The sequence below is a fragment of the Colletotrichum jinshuiense genome, chromosome 3 (genome assembly GCF_051148585.1).
Source record: "Colletotrichum jinshuiense chromosome 3, complete sequence".
In the NCBI taxonomy this organism is placed as follows: domain Eukaryota; kingdom Fungi; phylum Ascomycota; class Sordariomycetes; order Glomerellales; family Glomerellaceae; genus Colletotrichum; species Colletotrichum jinshuiense.
In genome coordinates this window covers 3123261-3141260 of record NC_139310.1, presented here as the reverse complement: position 1 = coordinate 3141260, position 18000 = coordinate 3123261, and the positions used below count along the sequence as shown (strand labels likewise).

At 54.4% G+C, this 18000-nt stretch overlaps 5 protein-coding genes across 5 annotated transcripts; 2 read left to right on the top strand and 3 right to left on the bottom strand.

Annotated features, from left to right (window-relative positions):
- Nucleotides 1-1061: 1061 nt before the first annotated feature.
- EsH8_III_000883 (5'-AMP-activated protein kinase beta subunit, interation domain-containing protein) lies at nt 1062-2647 on the top strand (the record flags this gene model as incomplete). The annotated part of the gene is made up of 3 exons (XM_083262608.1): nt 1062-1795; nt 1967-2549; nt 2603-2647. 3 exons carry the CDS (start codon nt 1062-1064, stop codon nt 2645-2647), a joined length of 1362 nt encoding a protein of 453 aa, XP_083123095.1.
- Nucleotides 2648-2843: 196 nt separating this feature from the next.
- EsH8_III_000882 (tRNA N6-adenosine threonylcarbamoyltransferase) lies at nt 2844-4046 on the bottom strand (the record flags this gene model as incomplete). The annotated part of the gene is made up of 1 exon (XM_083262607.1): nt 2844-4046. The coding sequence occupies one exon, from the start codon at nt 4044-4046 to the stop codon at nt 2844-2846; it is 1203 nt and encodes a 400-aa protein (XP_083123094.1).
- Nucleotides 4047-5808: 1762 nt separating this feature from the next.
- Nucleotides 5809-7788, bottom strand: EsH8_III_000881 (enhancer of polycomb-like-domain-containing protein; the record flags this gene model as incomplete). Its single annotated transcript, XM_083262606.1, has 3 exons — nt 5809-6669; nt 6727-7503; nt 7642-7788. 3 exons carry the CDS (start codon nt 7786-7788, stop codon nt 5809-5811), a joined length of 1785 nt encoding a protein of 594 aa, XP_083123093.1.
- An 890-nt stretch (nt 7789-8678) lies between these two features.
- EsH8_III_000880 (calcineurin regulatory subunit B) lies at nt 8679-9479 on the top strand (the record flags this gene model as incomplete). The annotated part of the gene is made up of 5 exons (XM_083262605.1): nt 8679-8730; nt 8795-8847; nt 8945-9018; nt 9078-9412; nt 9469-9479. The coding sequence occupies 5 exons, from the start codon at nt 8679-8681 to the stop codon at nt 9477-9479; spliced, it is 525 nt and encodes a 174-aa protein (XP_083123092.1).
- Nucleotides 9480-16582: 7103 nt separating this feature from the next.
- Nucleotides 16583-17796, bottom strand: EsH8_III_000879 (uncharacterized protein; the record flags this gene model as incomplete). The annotated part of the gene is made up of 3 exons (XM_083262604.1): nt 16583-16683; nt 16763-17020; nt 17115-17796. 3 exons carry the CDS (start codon nt 17794-17796, stop codon nt 16583-16585), a joined length of 1041 nt encoding a protein of 346 aa, XP_083123091.1.
- Between the last annotated feature and the right edge of the window lie 204 nt (nt 17797-18000).

Here is an 18000-nt window from a genome sequence, read left to right as displayed (position 1 = left end):
CACCGACTTTGATATGAGCTCCAGCTCCAGCTTATTTTGCATCAGAGACCCCCCCCCCCCCCCCCCCCTTCAGTGAGGGCGCCCTGGTGGCGCCAATTCTAGGTGCGCGCAGGGACCAGCTAGAGGCGTCAGCCAAGTAAACACACATTTTATCCCCTTCTCCTTCACGCTCGTCGAGTTGGGAGTATTTCTAGAAAATAAATAAAATAATAGCCACACCGATCTCGATGACCTCAATGATAGATTAAAGTAATGGCCAACACCGATCTCTTGATTGATCTAGAGACAGCGGCCCATAGTGCTTCTCTGGATATGCCTGGATTTGTGATATTCCAACCCTTTTTCACCACCCACTGATCGGCTAAGCGGAGGTCCACTGGTACTTACCCCCCCGCGTTTGGCTATATGGGATACGGAGTACCAATCAAATAGAGCTTATCTGGCTTCCGCTGCCTCCCACCCCCCAATATTGGCATTAGAGCAATCCACCCACCGGCCACCCCTCCACAGTCTCAACCTCGCCCGTTGTTGAACTGACCTAACCTCTCATCCAATCTCTTACAAAAAAAAAACCAGCGAACCCGCCGTCTTCTGCAAATCGTCACCTCATCGCTAGCGACTTTTGCTTGACTCTCTTCACAGAACACAGCATCTCCCGGAACCCTTTCTTGCACAGCGCCGTCGTCTCCTCGAGAATGCGATAATCACATCGCAACCCCGCGATAAGCCGTCGTCCTGCAAGTACGCCTTACCTAACCAGGATCGCACAAAAGCCAGTCGCAGCAACTTGCCCGAGGTGGAAGATTGGGTCCCGCCCCCCCCCCCCAAACTCGACTGCCGCCGAATCGCTACACTGCGCTCTTCTGGGCTGCGCTGCCCTCGCGCTTTTGCTGCACTGCACCGAAGCCCAATCCGCACCGAGTGCCGTGTCCACCGGACGTCGTCGCTTAACCTGAAAGATCCAGACTCGGTCTGGCCAGGTACCCGAACCACCATCCGCCTCCAGACCAGGTTGTCGTGTCCCACCCAACGAACAAATCTGGGAGAAGAAACATCACAAAATGGGCAACAACCCCTCATCGTCGTCTAAGCCCGCCACGCCTGTTTCATCACAGGACTCTCCCAAGCATCACCACCACAAGAGGGAGTCCAAACACATCATCCCGCCCCGGTCTGCCGAGCGAGTCGCTGCCCCGCCTGAGCCCTCTCTTACCCAGGCCCAGGGGTCCACGATCACCAAGGGCCCCAAGCCTCTCCATTCTATCCCAATCTCCAACTTCACTACCGGCTCTCCCTCTTCGAGCTCGAGTACCTCCGCCCCTCCCCCGAAGCCTCCCGAAACCAAGCACATCGTCCGCGATGAGCCCAGCAAGCCCGTAGACGTTCCTGTCGCCCCGACCGAATCCTCCTCCCTCAGGTCGCATTACTCCGCCCACATGATCGAACCAGCGTTAGTCGGCAACAGCAGCGTGAACGACATGTCGTACCTGACCCGTCCTCCGCGCATGCCCCTGCCCATCGAGGAGGAGATACATACTCCCGGCTCGCCGATAATCGCACCTGCCGACGCCAGGGAGTCTAGTGTTGCCGATGTGGAAACCCTCGAAGATGGCATGACAAGAAAGTCGTCGGCACTGAGCACAAATACCGTGGAGGAAGAAGACGGCGAAGAGTTGATTGTCGACAAGACGCGACCCACGGTGCCGACTCGTCTAGAATGGCGCAAAGGAGGAGGCAAGGTCTACGTTACGGGAACTATTTTCCAATGGAACCGCAAACATAGATTGCATCCTGTGTAAGTCTCACCCTTGCGGGCCTGGATTGCGGCTGCCTAAGTTACACCTGTGACTCCCCGGTGGCTTGATGTCCCAACCACTTGGTCTGCCCTCTCAGTTACCGGGGCCATATCTGCGACAGCACACATCGACGTTGCCGTGAAGCTAGCTAACAAGAACGTGCTTAATAGCGATGGGCAGCCTGGCGTTTACGCGGCCACGATCAACATTCTTCCGGGAACGCACCATGTAAGATTTTTGGTTGACGGAATCATGCAAACCTCGCCCGACTTGCCGACAACTGTGGACTTTGGAAACAACCTGGTCAACTTCATAGAAGTTAGTGCGGATGACCTGCCGGTGAAGGCACCCGTTGAACCCGGAAAGGACGGTGTCGCCCATGCGGCTGGTGTTGAGAAAGGCGGCCCCAAACCCTCTGCGTCGCAAGTCGATGAGCAGCCTAAGCCACCGAGGGGCAAGGAGGTGCCCTCACCAAGCCAATATTTCCACCAAATCCCCAAATACTTGGTGGATTTCGACCAACCAGAGGACTCGCCAGCCTACCAGTACGCGGTAACCGCTATTGAGAAGCTACCTACACCCCCCAGCTTACCTGGGTTCTTGGGTAAGCCGATACTGAACGCCGCCGTCCTTATGAAGGACGACAACAGCGTGCTCAACATGCCCAATCACACCGTCCTCAACCATCTTGCCACTAGCAGCATCAAGAACAACATTCTGGCTGTCTCGGCTACAACGCGCTACAAGAACAAGGTAAGAGGCTTTCTTGCCCCCGGATTTGATTCGTGACTTAACACGGAGAACAGTACGTTACGACGATTATATACAAGCCCACCACAACGGATGAGTAGCCAGGCTACTGAGGATGCTTGTGGGAACTCAACACTGAGTGATATGGGACCTCTGTGTTAAATTAAGTTGGACGATATGCAAGTGGCTGGCGGTGGAGAGTTGTCACCACACGTCTGGGGCCTAGAATTGATGCCCACGTAGTCACAGGGCAGCAGAGAAATGAACAGGCAGAATACGCCTCATTGGCCGACTATGTCAGTCTCTCCATTTGATGTGAACCTCATCTGTCCTGAACCTTTGTGTGCACGAACTGTCCTCGAGCGACGTCCTGAAGCCCGTCTCGTACGCCAGCAGACCAGCGTGCGCAATCATGATGCCGTTGTCGATGCAGAACCTCTCATCAGTCGCAAACACGCTTCCGCCTCTCTCCTTGGCCATTCCGCCCATCATCTCCTGTAACCTCTCGTTGCAGCCTACACCACCCACAATCAACACCTGGTTGCTCCCGACGTGAGCCATGGCCCGCTCCGTGATCTCCACCAGCATGGCAAACACCGTCTCCTGCAGCGAGAAACACAGGTCCGCCGGCGTGAACGTCTCCTCCCCCTTAGCCTGGGCCGCCTTCATCTGGCCAGCCAGAATATCTGCGGAGGCCAGGATGCCCGAGAACGAACAGTCCATGCCCTTGACCGCGTACGGGAGCTCCAACAGCCGCGTCCCCTTCTTTGCGAGCTGCTCGATGTTGTATCCCGGCGCCGGATCGTTGCTAATCTCCAACGTCCGCGCGAACCGGTCAAGGCAGTTGCCCACGGCTATATCGAGCGTCTCGCCAAAGATGCGGTATCGCTGCTCGGCGTAGGCGATGACCTGGCTGTTGCCGCCGCTGACGTACAGCACGACGGGGTTCTGCGCGCCCGTGATGGTGCGGCCCATCTCGATATGTCCGACACAGTGGTTCACGCCCACCAGCGGCTTGTCCCAAAGCAGGCTCAGGGTGCGTGCGGCAACGGCGACGCTGGTCAGGGGAGCGCCCATACCGGGGCCCTTTGTGAAGCAGACGCAGTCGACCTCGGAGACAGAGACGTTGGCTTCGCGGAGGGCACGGCGGGCGAGCTGGACGAAGAAGGAACGGTGGTGCTTTGCCGTATCTTTGGGCAGGAAGCCCGTCCCGGGCGGGGAGACGAAGGTGTGGCGGATGTTGGAGAGGATGGTGGATTCGGCACCGTTGTGAAGCATCACGCCGATGCCGAGCTTGTTGGCGGAGCCTTCGCACCCGAGGGCGATGAGGCCCCGTTTCTTAGACATTGTTGCCGTGGTGAGCTTTGAGGGGGATTCCGATGCCTCCGTCATGGTTGCGTGTGGCGGTGGTGGTGGTGGTGCTGCTGCTGCTGCTGCCGCCGTGTCGGCGCTGAGGTTCGGATCGTGGGTCCTCTTGGGGGGGCGGATGGTGTTGCTCATGGGGGTTGCAGCCGGTTCAACCTCCCCTTTCACACTTCTTCTCCGAACCTTTCCTGTGCACACCGAGATTCCTACCGGTTGCGGATCCGCAGTATCCAGTCCAATTACTAGCGCGCCGAATTCCCCAAGTGTTGCGAGAAAATTTTGCTGCAGATATATCGACTTATTCGCTCCGTCGCAAAAGGAACCAATGGCCGAGGCGTCAAAAAAAGTTGACGTAGGAGGGGTAACGTCCAGAGCCGTGGTGGGATGACCCCCCTTCGAAAATGTGGGAGAATTTGTGGGTCCGAATATCTTTGGTCCCCTGCGAAGCGCTGCCACAACCGTCTTCCCACCACACCGGACCCTTTCTGCGTTGGCGAACCGTGACACCCCTAGCCCACCCAGCCTTTCAGCCAGCCCAGCCCAGTAGGCCAACCTCCCCGGCAAACGCCGTCCGCCTCGCGGCAGAAAACCCAAGCACCAAGCAGCGGAGGAAGACCACCGCCAAAAAAATACCACCTAGGCAGGAGAGGACATGGGACGGACAGGGGTTGGTCAGGTTCCGTGCTCTCTCTCACACTTTCCCCTTACCAAAAACCGGTAGAGAACGCCCGGTCGTTTATTGCTCACACAAAGACCAGAGAGATCCAACGCAATTATCCCCACACCCACGGCAAGCCTCGACAAGAAGTGGACTCCTCTCTCTACACAATTCTTTCTCTCTTTTGCCCATTACTCCTCTTGTTGATATTTCCCCCCTCCTCTGCTCTCCTACGGGCACACAATTCCTTTTTTTCCGTCCTCCTTCTCTATTGCTTCTGCTCCGTTGCTTGTCACTGCCCCCGAGTCCCTGCCTTGCCGCATCTCGTGATCGCCGACGGATCTGCGGGCACAGATCTGCCGAATCGGGCGAGAGAGGAAGAGAGACAAAGCTAGTCAGGATGCTGACACCTCACCACCACACCGGACTCTGAAGATGCCTCCGGAATCTATCCCTCTGGACAAGCTGCATGGTTTATCCGACCGCTGGAGAGCTTCCTTGAGGCAGTTGGCGGACCGCATTTGGCGCCTGCTGGCCTGGGGGTTTCGTCACCCCGGGACAGCGTAATGCCGTGCCAGACCACCCGCTCGTCGCAAGCTCTCCAAATCACCTCGCCTCATCTTACCACCACCACCACCACCGGCTCTCCGTCCAACACCACTGCAACCTTGGTATACACCATAGGCACTAGAAGCCCTTTCAGCGCCAGTGTTTTGCCGCTCTCAATGCACAAAGACATGCGGCGCGCTCCGCTTGTCTGTCGACGACTTCGAAGCCCCGAGCCAAGTCGCACGCCGCCAACCGCCGGAAGCTGACTTCGAAACTCACCTCCGCGAACATCCGGTCGACCGCGCACACAGAGACACACGAATACACACACATACACACATCACAAAGACTACTTTCTGTCCCTACTAGAAAGCAGCATCAGCAGAGAGGATTCAAGCAAAAAGCTCATTATTGATCTTGTTCATTGTGGTGGGGAATTAATCATCCTCCGCCTTATGACTTGGTCTTGGCAGACCGCCTACCCTCTCAACTCCCCGTCGCCATGCTTCCTTTACATTCATATACTTTTACATGGGAGCCACCACAACCCAAAACGCCACGCCAATCCGACCGTCCTGCCTGTCGCCAGGCCCCCTTTACAAAACCAAAATACAACCAAACACCATGGGTATACAACACGTCATCCGAGGATGAAGAGCAGAGTTTGCGTCCCGAGGACTGAGCCGCCTCTCACAAAGGTGCAACTTGGACCGGCGGAGACGCCTGCGGTGGTTGCTGCGGCGTCACCGGCACAGGCACCGGCGGTTGCGACTGCGACTGCGACGACGGCTGTGGTTGAGCCTGCGGCGGTGGAGGTTGCGGCAGTGCTGGTCTGCTACCAGCCACTCCCGCCGCCTGCTGAGGCACCTGACCATTGGCCATACCATCATGAGGAAGTTGCCGCCTCTGGTACACGTATTGCGACAGTGGAATGGTTGCGCGAAACTTCAACGCCCGAGTGTCGTACGGGTCGACCTCATATACGGGCGTTTCGTCCTCATCATCCTGGTCAAACTTCCACCGATCAGAGTACTCCTCACCCTCCACTCTTGGTGGCGTGGTCATTCCCCGACGGTCTATCCACAACCGACCCAGTCGTCCGATGCGGCGACGGAAGGCTGGCTGGCTGTTAGGGGGCTTCTCCTTTCCTCCTCCGCCCGCTGTGAACTGGAACACCGACATGTTACCTCTCTCGGCAACGGGGTCTGTGTCTTCGTCCACGTCCATGGCATCCGAATCGGATGATGTAGACGCCGGAGGCGTCATCAGATATTGGGTCTTGGCGGGTCGGAAGCTGGCTTCCATACCCTGTTCCTTTACCGGGGATAGGGGATCTCGAGTGAGATCCACATGGTTCTGGTTCCACTTCCTATGGTTGTGCACCTTACTCTCGACATCCGTCCGCAACTCGTTCTCCTTCTCAGCAAGCTTATCTGCCAGCTGCAAGAGGTCCGCCTCCATGGAACGGCCATCTGGTCGTACAGCAATGCGAAGGTGGTTGCCAGGTGGCTTTTGAAGAGCGGGCGCTTCTGCAGGCTTCTTCTTTTGGGGCTGTGGCCCGTCAGCATTCATCTCCAAGGCGTCCTTGGACGGCGGGACACTGCTTACCTTTTGGTTGATGAGGTCGTCGTCCTCGGTTTTGATGCCAAGCTTGACCTTCATCTCCTTCAGCTTGGCCCTCTGCTCAAAGATCATGCGATCCATGGTGAGGGCTTCACGTTTGAGCATCTCTCGCTCGTAAGAGTGGACAATGAGTTGGCGTCCATCTTCGAGTTCTCTGCGGAGTCGTTTGAGTTTCTCGGCACTCTGGACATCTCTCTGCCTCGTCTTTCGCGTTTGCCTGGCCTCACGACGTCTGAAGCAGACGTATGGGTCGGCCTCATCACTTTCCTGGTGCGTCTCGAACTTGACGCTGGTATGAATAGGTTTGTTGCCGGTTGCTTGCCGACGCGACTTCCAGTGCTCATAGACGTTCTTGGCATGTGCCATCATTCTAGGAGGGCCGCCGAGCTGGTTGAGTGTAGGAACCATGGACTCATAACCGACCACGGTGTTATCTATTGATGCGAAAGGAGTCTGTTCAGAGGCAGTCTCCTCGAACGCCTCCATGATGCGTTCAAAATCATCTTCGGACAGCTGAGAGGCGACTGTTTTCTTTGTCGAGTTATACTGCTTCAGAAACTCATCGTCCTCTGTTGTCATGTCATAAGAAACGCCTATACATTCCTCGACAGTCTGCGAAAAGCGGATGTACGAGGTGGGCTGCTGAAAATGACTGGGATAGAGCAGATCATAGTTGATCTGGCTCTCCTGGGGAGGCGGGACTGGAATTTCTTGGTCATTGCTAGTACCCGCCTCTTTGAGAATGGACTGGAGATGGTATTCCTATTGTTTAAAGGTCAGTATGTCGCTGATTCGCTGTTGTCGTGCGGTAAGTGGGAAGTGGATAAGCCGGGGTGCCAAGTCATGTCACATGACCGGGCACGTGATATCTGGTCGCGATATGTATGGGAAGTGACTCACTGTTTCCTCGGCTGCCTCGACACCGGTCGCAATTTGGGTTTCGGTGGTTAAAGACTCGTATTCGGCAGCGTCGATATCATCCTCTCTGAACACAGGAAGAAGCGTCTTGACGCTCAACTTCTTGACTCGGACTTTCCTGGTAGACATTGTGGCGGGTGGGGGGTAGAAGGCGGAAAGCCAGCGGAAAATCCGCGAAAAAAGTCGATCAAGTCATACAGGGGGTCATGCGACACTGGCTTCTTGAGTTTTGAGGGATAAAAATCGTGGTTGTTGGGTATTGTTTGATGGTCGAACTGTCGCTGCTTGATGAGGTGACGTTGAGATTGTTTAGGCGCGCGAAGAATTTTTCGCTGTTGCCGTCGGTGCCTTCGAGGAGAGGAGGTTTTGGAGTCGTGTCAAGTACCGTGCAGTAGTAAATGTGCTGCGCAGGTACTTTTTGACGCTTGGACCAACACCGGATCGGACCTGGGAAGCAAGACTGGCCGATGTTCCCATGGAACTAAACGGTACCTACCTGAAGGTCGCCTCTGGAAATAGGGGAAGCTCCTGGTCACGTGCCGACTGAGCCCAAGTATTTTGAGAAAACGAACAAGACCGAGCTTGAGGCAGCACTCTGCAATCTGAGTTGTTCTATGTTAAATATCCATCCCATTCCAAATTCTCTCCCTCGCGCATCCTGCCGAAACTCAAATGTGGTGGTGATACCTCTGACACTCACCGGCCGTTCACGTCGTACGTCTGTCAAATGGTGGTGACTTAATCCAGAAAATGGCCCGTGCGCAAGCACAGCTGCTGCCCGAATCCACGACCAATCCTGTCCAGTCCAATCCGGCGGCGCCTGGTCGCTGCCTGCCTTACTTTGACTACAGTACAGTACCTACTTAGCCTCGTGCTCGTCAACCTTTCCTACTTCCCAACCACGGCGAACTAGCGAACCCAAGCTCGACACAAAACCCACCTGCGACGACCCCGAGTATCATCAGTACACTGCGCATCCAGACAGTCGCCGTCGAGACTGACCGCCTCGGTTCTCCATCATGGGCAACACTACCAGCGCGGTGTTGGACAACATTGTCCAGGGGTCCAACTGTGAGCCCCTCCCCCGCAGTCGACTTCTTTGTCGCACAGACTCGGGTGTGCTGACGGGCAGCAGTCGACAGAGATGAGGTTGACCGTCTAAGGAAACGTTTTATGAAGCTGGACAAGGCACGTGGTTTTCTTTTGCTCTTCTTTTTTTGGTCTTGGGCGCATCGACGGCCCATGTTGCGGGGGAGAGCCACATCGCTGACCGACTATTTTGCAGGACAACTCCGGCACCATTGAGCGAGATGAGTTCCTTAGCCTGCCCCAGATTTCCTCCAACCCGCTAGCCACAAGGTACGCAACATTATCCGAAGCAGTTCCCCAAGTCATGTTGCTGAGCGCCATCTATACAGAATGATTGCCATCTTCGACGAGGACGGCGGCGGCGACGTCGACTTCCAAGAGTTCGTGTCGGGTCTCAGCGCCTTCTCAAGCAAGGGCAATAAGGAGCAGAAGCTGCGCTTCGCTTTCAAGGTGTACGACATCGACCGCGACGGTTACATCAGCAACGGCGAGCTGTTTATAGTGCTCAAGATGATGGTTGGTAGCAACCTCAAGGACCAGCAGTTGCAGCAGATCGTCGACAAGACTATCATGGAGGCCGACCTGGACAAGGACGGCAAGATTAGCTTTGAGGAGTTTACCAAGATGGTGGAGAATACGGATGTCAGCATGAGCATGACTTTGGGTGAGTTTGCTGTTACAGTCTAATTTGGGTAGGGACAGTGCTGACGTTATCTTCAGATACATTCTAAGAACAGAGCATAGTGGTGGCGCGCACATCAGGATCATGAGACATGAATTGCAACACTCTTCTAGGTAGAGATACACCATTCCCCCGGGGCGGCACTGCGGCCGCCGCGTTGGCCTGAATCGAGGTTTTCTGAGTTCCAATCTCTATTCGTGTCGTGCGTAGACGGCTATCCTTTCATAGATGGTCACAGGGTGCGCTATCCAGAGCATTTGGCGGGCCCATGTTGTTGATGCTTCCAGTTTTGTGAATCCAATGACTTGAGTCGTGGACGTAATGCGCCATTCTGCTCACGCTTACTTGTCGAGCTGAAGTCTGAACAAGACGGTCAAAGATGACAATAACCAAATATGCTACAAATGCAGTCGTCAACCTGGAATGCCGATCTAGGTTTGGCATGGGGCAGACTATACCTAGTCATGATTGATTGAGAACCAGTTTGATTGCTCTTTTGGGAGAATCAGTCTACGTGGCGACAGATCCCTATCGCTCAACTCTAGGTCTCAAATCCTAGCATGTCCAACTAGGGACGCGGCCCCTGGTCAAACCCCGAGTATTGAACTCTTTTACCGACTGGACAGATCATTTATGTCTGTTTTCACTTCCAGTAGCTTCGACGGTACGGAAGAAGACGTACTTACCGACCTCGCCATCGCTAATGACTGTAGTTTGGCATATTTGGTGTTGGGTGTATTGCAATTGCAAAATTTCTAGCCTCGGTCTCCTTCTGGCAACGACATGCAAACCACTCTGTCCATGAGGCTTGTAGTCTTACACTGCTATTTTCGTTTCGGAAACAGTCTTGCCATTCATTTCTTCTGTATCTTGACAACATTGGCCACGGCACTTGTCACTTATGCTAATATACTCAAGGGACTCAAGACTCTAGGCCCAGAACGAGGTGCGTCATAACACCACAATGCTCTACAGCATTAAATCAAAATTTCACCGTTGCCCTGAACCAATAACGGCACATGGTTCGACAAGTCATAGAGTTTACCAACTTTTCTTTGGGTCCTTTTCACCATGATATAAAGGGGCGTCTACGGGTGGACTTGCCGGCCCCTTCCCAGCTAGAGTTGGTGAGCCTCAAGATTCTGCTGCCGGGCAATTTTGAAAACCCGCGATCGAAGAGTATAGCGACCCGCCTTGGGGTATGGCAATGAATCATTGTTACAACTTGATACTGGGCCCCCGGCGAACAAGCCAGCCGTCATAAGAATGCTGACATGTCTGCAAGTCTTCGTCTCGAACTTCGGTAACAATACTCGTGTGTCTGCTGCTTGGTAGCGTTGGCTATTATGAACTGATCGTCACTGGTTCGTCCGAACGGGCAATGTCCACAATATGCCCTCAAGTTTCGCTCAGTATCATTTGATGTTGAAGGGAACCCCCTCTCCCGATCATCTTGGCCAGCAACTTGGACAAGAGTGCTTTCGAATCATGGAGGCACCGTGGCAGCAGCCGAAGCACCGTTTTCGCCCATCAACCTTGCTTGCGAAAAGCCAACTTGGTGGTCTAACAGAATTGATTTTCTGCAATGGTGTTGGCGGTTTCTCTCCAGTTGTGCCTTTGGTATACAGATGTATGAGGGTTTCCTGGCACTCGTTCATCTTTTCCCGCCAGCCTCCATATGGACTCTCCCCGACCTAGATAACCTCGAAAACCAAACAAAAGCAGCCAGCATACCATCTCTAATAATCGCATTTTCTCTACACTACTTCCTGGTGAAGTATACTTGTTATAGGTCTAGACAGATAATTGTCATATTGCCGTCTTGTCCTTGACGAAATCGAGCAGGTTTAAATACTGTAACTTGGGAGGGGCCGATTCTGTTCAAACCACAGATATCGTAAAGCACCCGACGAAATCCCAAGCACTACTAAATCAAAACAGGGCTCGGATCCGCAGCGTCTAGGGCCTAGGCATTGTTGCTTGGAACCACAGCTGATGACATATTCCGCCAACATCGTCATCAGGTTGTCCACCATTGGGCACCCGCCATGGGCTTTTGACCATATATAAGACGGGTTTCCCTATGATTTACTCCGTGGGCCAACAATAACGGGCACACGATTGCAGCGTCCGGTTTGGTCATTTCAGAACAGCCATAAGTCCTGCAAGCGTCAACGCAATCACACAATTTTCTGGATGCCAGTCTACAGAAAATATTAAGACGTTTTTTAAGGCAAGTATTAGTCCGTGTCGTCGAAACTCTCCCGGGGCTTAAACTACCGTTGTTTTGATACGCGGATCCAGTTGGCACCTATCTGCCCTTGCAAGAAGCAGTGCAGAGAAGAAAAGGGCAGAATATCTTTGGACGTCTGGGCAGTATCTGGCGCCATTCACGCCTACACACATATCGCGTCTGACGCTACCTGGGCCAATCAGAGTCTATAATTCGTAGATGGTGTCGGCGAAATATTCAAATTAACTACAGACGACGCATCCGAGAACAGTCCCCGAGCCAAACATGTCGCCGAATTAGGGTTTCCCAAGGGTGTGGTCATTGGTTCCATCTGGCTGGGAACCCGTAGGGCCTTGAACCTGGCTAGCTGGCCTGAACTCACTAGGTGGGATGTTTATCCAAAGTACGGATACGTGTCACCAAATACCTCCCCCCAAACCAAGCCATTGTGCGTGTATGACATGCTGTGTTGCCGTACTCCGAGCGAATTGTGACTAGGATGTAGAGAACCCTGACCCAGGGCAAGAAGGGGGTGTACGGTCCAGAGAACCCAACTCCTCGGGTGCCTCGTGCTTGATTCCGACGCCTTGCTTCTTCCGAATCGGTCCCGCGGTCACAATCCCTCTCGGCAAGCGATGGCTGGTCTTGCGGTGTGCGAGTGCGTCTCGTATTGCCCGGCCGTGGGAAACCAGGGAGGTGTCTCGGGTTTCACTGGCGCTCAGTGCTCCCTGAGATTGGATATACAGGTGTCTCACGAGCTTCAAATTAGCCCCGGGACGTTCGCTCCGCCAGGATGCTTCGCAAAACGGTTGCCTTTGCAAGCAAACATGGGCAAAACAAGGCAAGTACGGTAGGGATGAATGGCGAACCATTGCCAAACCGGCCCGAGTGGGTCCATCGGACGCCGAGACCCGCTCCGACTTTGCCGGATCAGTAACGCCTTTTTTTTTAAAAAAAATATTTTATTTTTATTTTTAAAAAGAAAATTGTTGGGCACGAGAGATGCGGGCAGAGAGGGTTAGGAACATGTGTACCCAACGGTTGTACGTGTACGAGTACAAAGATCAAGCTCCACAGTGGTTCTCTGTTTGCATGGATGGTCAGATCATGTCTATTCACCCAACAGGGACCTCGGTTCCCTCGCATAATTCTACATCCCTTGTCCCCAGGACAGCGCGTGGTGGAGATGCAGGGCGGCTGGGAAAAGTGACAGGTCATATTTCCTCATATGCAAACTAACGCCAAAAAACATGCAAGTCTCAACCCTGTCCACCCCCCTCCCCCTTGCCCCCCCAGCCATTCCCAACCGTGGCACCGGAAACTTAGGGTGGGAAAAAATAAAATAAAAAGAGGAGGCCTTAGGTCTAGGTACGGGTATGCTTGTCAAGGAAAGACGGCGCTGCTAGGCCACTTCCAGTTAAGCAACGTAGCCTTCTTCGCCGGGCCTGGCGCCTGTATCCCACTCGAACGACCAGAGACAGGATGTTCCCGAGATCTGCACCTCTCCCGCTGCTTGGATCCCGTGCGGTTCCCAGAGCGCTGGGCTCGTTGGACAAGACACTTGTCTCTGGACCGAGTAGGGGTGGCCTGGCCACGGCCACCTTTGAGCCTAGGAATAGGGAAATCCGAGGCTGCAACTCTGAGCCCGAAAGAAAAAAAACCCCCCAGTTGTGATTGCTTCGCCGGACGCCCGCATGACCAACTCCCAATGGCGAAAAAAAATTGGTTTGGAGTTCGCATCATGCATTGCTTCCCGTGGGTTGTCGTGTCTCTCTCTCTATCTCTCTATCTCTCGACAAACAGACAGCCCTGCTTCCAGAGATGAACCAGGATAGCTCCTCAGCCGTGTTTCAATGTATCTATATCCTAGTCGCGGCAACACAAATCACATGGCCGCCCACAGCACCCTGGAGATCTACAGCTTAGTTTCCCGTTTCTCGCGGATCAAGGACGAAAGGGCCATGTCGTTTCCCTGTCCCGGTCCGCCTCACCCCGACAAGCCCTCCTCGTCTTGCAGTGTACTTTCTTATTCCTTTCTGCGTGGCTCTCTCCTCCCTTGAGACAAGACGGGCAGAGGATTAAGCAGGCAGGGCAGGCAGGCAGGGTGACTTGCATGGCCACAGTTCCAATTTCCGTTTTATGTCCCAGTTCACCTGCGCGTCCAAATCCATCCTTCGATATATTGACACGGCTATCACAACGCGTGCAACCCATATTGGGGTGCCACCAAACACCATTGTCCCGCCCCCTCCCAAGCGGCCGGGCCCCCCATGATCCCTCACATCTCAGCCCGTCCAACATGATCGAATCAACCCAGCGAGTCCACGCCCTCGCTCAGCCTCATGCAAGGACCTGGTCACTTGTCACATCGTATCGCCGTCCCACCCAGCATTCCACTTGGACGTCGCCATCTCTCTAGTCCTGTTTGGTTAATACCAGACAACCACAGATTACCTTGGTTTCCCTCCCCCCGGCCTCCCTCCCTACCCTGATCACCGCCCGCGGGCAAACGGCAAACGGAAACCTCGGGTAGATACACAACGACAAGATATCCATCCGATTATATCCGCAACCCTCTCGAGTTTGCTCGTACCCCGCTGCGCAACTCGGAGCAGGGGATGTCGGCAGGCCACCGTCAGTTAGCCTGCCAAATCGCTTATATCCGTACAGCCGACATGAGAAAGGCAAACCCATAATGATTCTGTAGAAGGTGGTGCCCCCCCCCCCAACTTCCCAACCGGCCGACCTCCTTTTAATCTTAATCTATTAACTGCCAAGGGTGGTTCTGCCAAGGGCATAATCACAAGGTTGTAAAGGGCCTCAACAAACAACCCTCCGCCACCCTCTTTTCCCCGGCTGCCATGGTCTAAGAGAAGGTACCGTCGGGATTGCTGCCCGATCTCAGAGAGGGGAGGCGGTTCCAACGGACAGCAAGGTAGGGGGTGGAGTCGGGAGAGTAGACTCTCTTCCCCGTGGCAAGCCAAGCTCGACACCTGAATCATTTTTGTCTTGTTGTTTCTTTGGTTCTTTCAAGGGTCCAAAGTCTCCCGGCCCCCTCCCCAAAGTTGCGGAGAGAAAGCCAAACGGTCGTTGGGGGGGGGGGAGAAAAGGACATCCAATCGATAGGCCCAGCCAACCGTTTTCTGACGAGGACGAGGCCTCTACTTGCAGTAGTGCCATGCGGAAAACTGCTCCTCCCATCTGGCGTGACGTGACTAGCCTCCTCCGCCAAAGGCGGGAGATCGGCGCGCAGAAAGAAAGCAAAATACCGGTACAACAAAGTACAAAATTTCACAACCGTCGTCACCCAACCCTTTATTATATTTTGTCGTGCTACTATCATCTTATACGCCCAACCTTCAGGGCCTTCCGCTCAACTGCCGCATGCACACACACACCGCCTGTTCAAGGCGAACGAACGCCTGGGGCGGCGGCCGATTGGGCACCAGCGACCTTGACGATCGATTCCCTTTCCGCCCACCCCTCGCACACCCCCCGGGCTGTTTTCCTCCAATCCGTTTTCCCTGGCCCGAGCCCCTTCTTGAATCCGCCCCTCCCGCGTGTCCGCGGGGCGGGGGGGGATTGGGTGGGGGTTTGACCGCCAATATGGCGAAAATGCATGTCGACTCTGTAAGTGGCCGGCCAGCTGATCACCCGCATGAGGCTTACAAGGCCGTCTCGAGAACCATGTCTTATCAAATAAGCGTAGGGCAGAAAGATCGACGGCGAGGCGCCGCCGGAGGCTTAGCGTCAACCCGTCAACCGATTCGACCCAAAGTTATCGAACCCAAAAAGTTTGAGGAAGGGGAGGGGGGGGCTTTGTGAGGAAACTTGGGATAGGCACTGCGCTCCGCTTGATCTCTATTCATCGATTGATTGATTGTAACAAAAATACAGTACGTGCGTACATACATACATAGATACATATGGCAGACGAGGTAACTCTAAAACCCTCGCCTCGGATTGAACGAAACGGACCAACAGGAAGAAGGAATCAAAGCGCATCTCAAAAGAGAGAAAGGAAGAAAAAAAAAAACCCCCCACACAAGAACAAACCCCCTCCCACCCGATTGTTGCGCAACAACGACGCAAAGCTCGTGAGAGCATCCCGGCCTGATCTACTACTCCCCACATCCGTAGGTATACACGATTTTCTGCAACAAGAGACATACATATACACTTATCTTTTTTAGTTTTGTTCTCATCCCTTCGTTTGCGAGTATCCGGCCTCACTTTTTTTTTTCCCTTGCTGGCGGGCCATCCATCGTCATCCCTCCAAGTCCCGGTACGCCCTTCTATGACCGTCCCGTATCCCTTTTCATCACACACGCCCCGTAACCACACGCCCCCCGAGGGGAGGGGGATAAAGCCCAAACTTGCCACCCACTTCTCTCCTCCGGAGCTTCCTTCGTCCTATTTCGGGGGCCAACTGCCGATGCCAAATCCGGTCCAGCCCAGCCCCGAGCCTGACCAACAAGCCCTTAAGATGGCGCCGGCAGGGGTGGCCCCTCCAAGAGGAGAAGAAGAAAGAAACAATAGGAAAGGAAAAAGGAAGAAAAGAACAAGAAGAGAAATTGGTACCCCATTGATGATGCTGACATAGGTACCTTATCTTATGCCTGCCCGACCACATGTTGGAATGCGAGAATGATGAGAGCAGATGTCCTCCCTGATGAACTCCGAATCCGCGTGGCATCGTGTTAGGTATCCGTCTCTCGCAAAAGGACGTCCGAATGCCGAGAATATACATGGGGTGTAAGAAGGAAGAAATGAGGCCACCGTAGGAGTGAGAACAATCAAAGAAGCCGTCCACCAGAGCGCCACCCAGAATACGTTAACAGGCGTTTCAACATGCCCCGAGATGCAGTCGTTTCTCGGCATCATCTCAGGGCTGAGCAGCCGACTGACCCCAGTCTTCCTTATCTGCTCCCCTGATGGGAGCCGGAACCAGTCTGGTTTCCGCCGCTGTTGCCGCTAGATTCTTCGGTTGCCTCGTATTGATCAAGGCATGCCTCGAGAACTAGAGGGAAACGGATAAAACTGTTAGCATTTTCATGCGTCGCAAAAAAATTCGTGCATGATGTGCAAGGCTTGCTTACTCTCAATAATCTGCTGCTCCCACACCCCGTATTGATAGTCGACAAGACCATGTCGTTCGACCCCATCGCAGAGCCGCACCAGCTCCTTGCCCATCTTTTCCAGGCCTTCTTTGCTGATCAGGGTCTGTGATCGTTGCAGTTGTCTCCCCGGCTCCGATAGATCCTTCTGCATTTGGAACAGCGCAAGCCATGCGTGGTTGAAGTCGTTCCAGAGTTTGATTCGGTCTCCGTGCAAGTTTTGATCATCAAGGTTGAGGCCTGCACAGAGTATCGCTTGTTTAGCAATGTGGACAAACCCAAAAGAGCAGTTGGCGCGTATAGTCTGGAAGGACGAGATAAGAAGTAAACTTACCGAGATCAACAACTTGCGATAGGAGCCAGTTTGACACATCTAGGAGCGACTGGCTAGCGCTCTCAAGAACGCCATTACGGACGTTCTGGAAAACTCCCCGTAGCGCAGACTGGTATTCCATCCACTTCTCCTCCAAACCGCCCGTAGCAGAGTATTCCTGCTCCTCCATTGACACGTCGGCACTTGCTGTCTGCTGCGGCATCCCGCCCACGTTGGAGATGTTGGCCTGGTAGTTGGCCATCTGCGGCTGTTGGTATGCGGTTGCCGTAGCGCTCGCAGATTGCGCATGGGGAAGGCTGGAGGTTGCCGTGCTACTACTCGGGTCGTTGGAGAAGTACGACGTCGACACATCTGTTGGTAAGATCGGGGCAGCTGCAGGCTGCCGTGGGAACTGCGTCTGGCCATCGTAAACGGAGCCCGTCGCGCCAGTCAAGTTATCGTAGCCCATCGTCATGGCTGCATTATATCCACCAAAGTTCTGCGCCGGACGGCCGTCTTGGCCGTATCCCGATGGGTAATGCATCGTGTTCGCCGCCATGGGCGCGTTGAAAGACCCTGCTACCGGCTCCTGATAGTTGTACGTGCTGTAGCTACCCGTGCTTCCCATGCCTCGGCCTTGCGAGGGCGAAGTGTTCAGCGGCGCCGGCCTGTTGTACCGCTCTGTAGAGCCGGTGGCAGCCATTGAGCGACGTTGTTGCAGAGGGTCTTGAATGTTGTATCTTGGGTTGGAGGTGGGATGCATGGGCGCTTCATTCTGCCTCCGGCGGCGATTGGGATCATCCATCCCACGGAGGGTTTCGTCGCCGGTCGGCTCCGAGGGCAGGCCTACCGTATGCGCCGGCGGCAACGGAGCTGGCGATGTGTATAGAAGGGCCAGTTTGGGCCG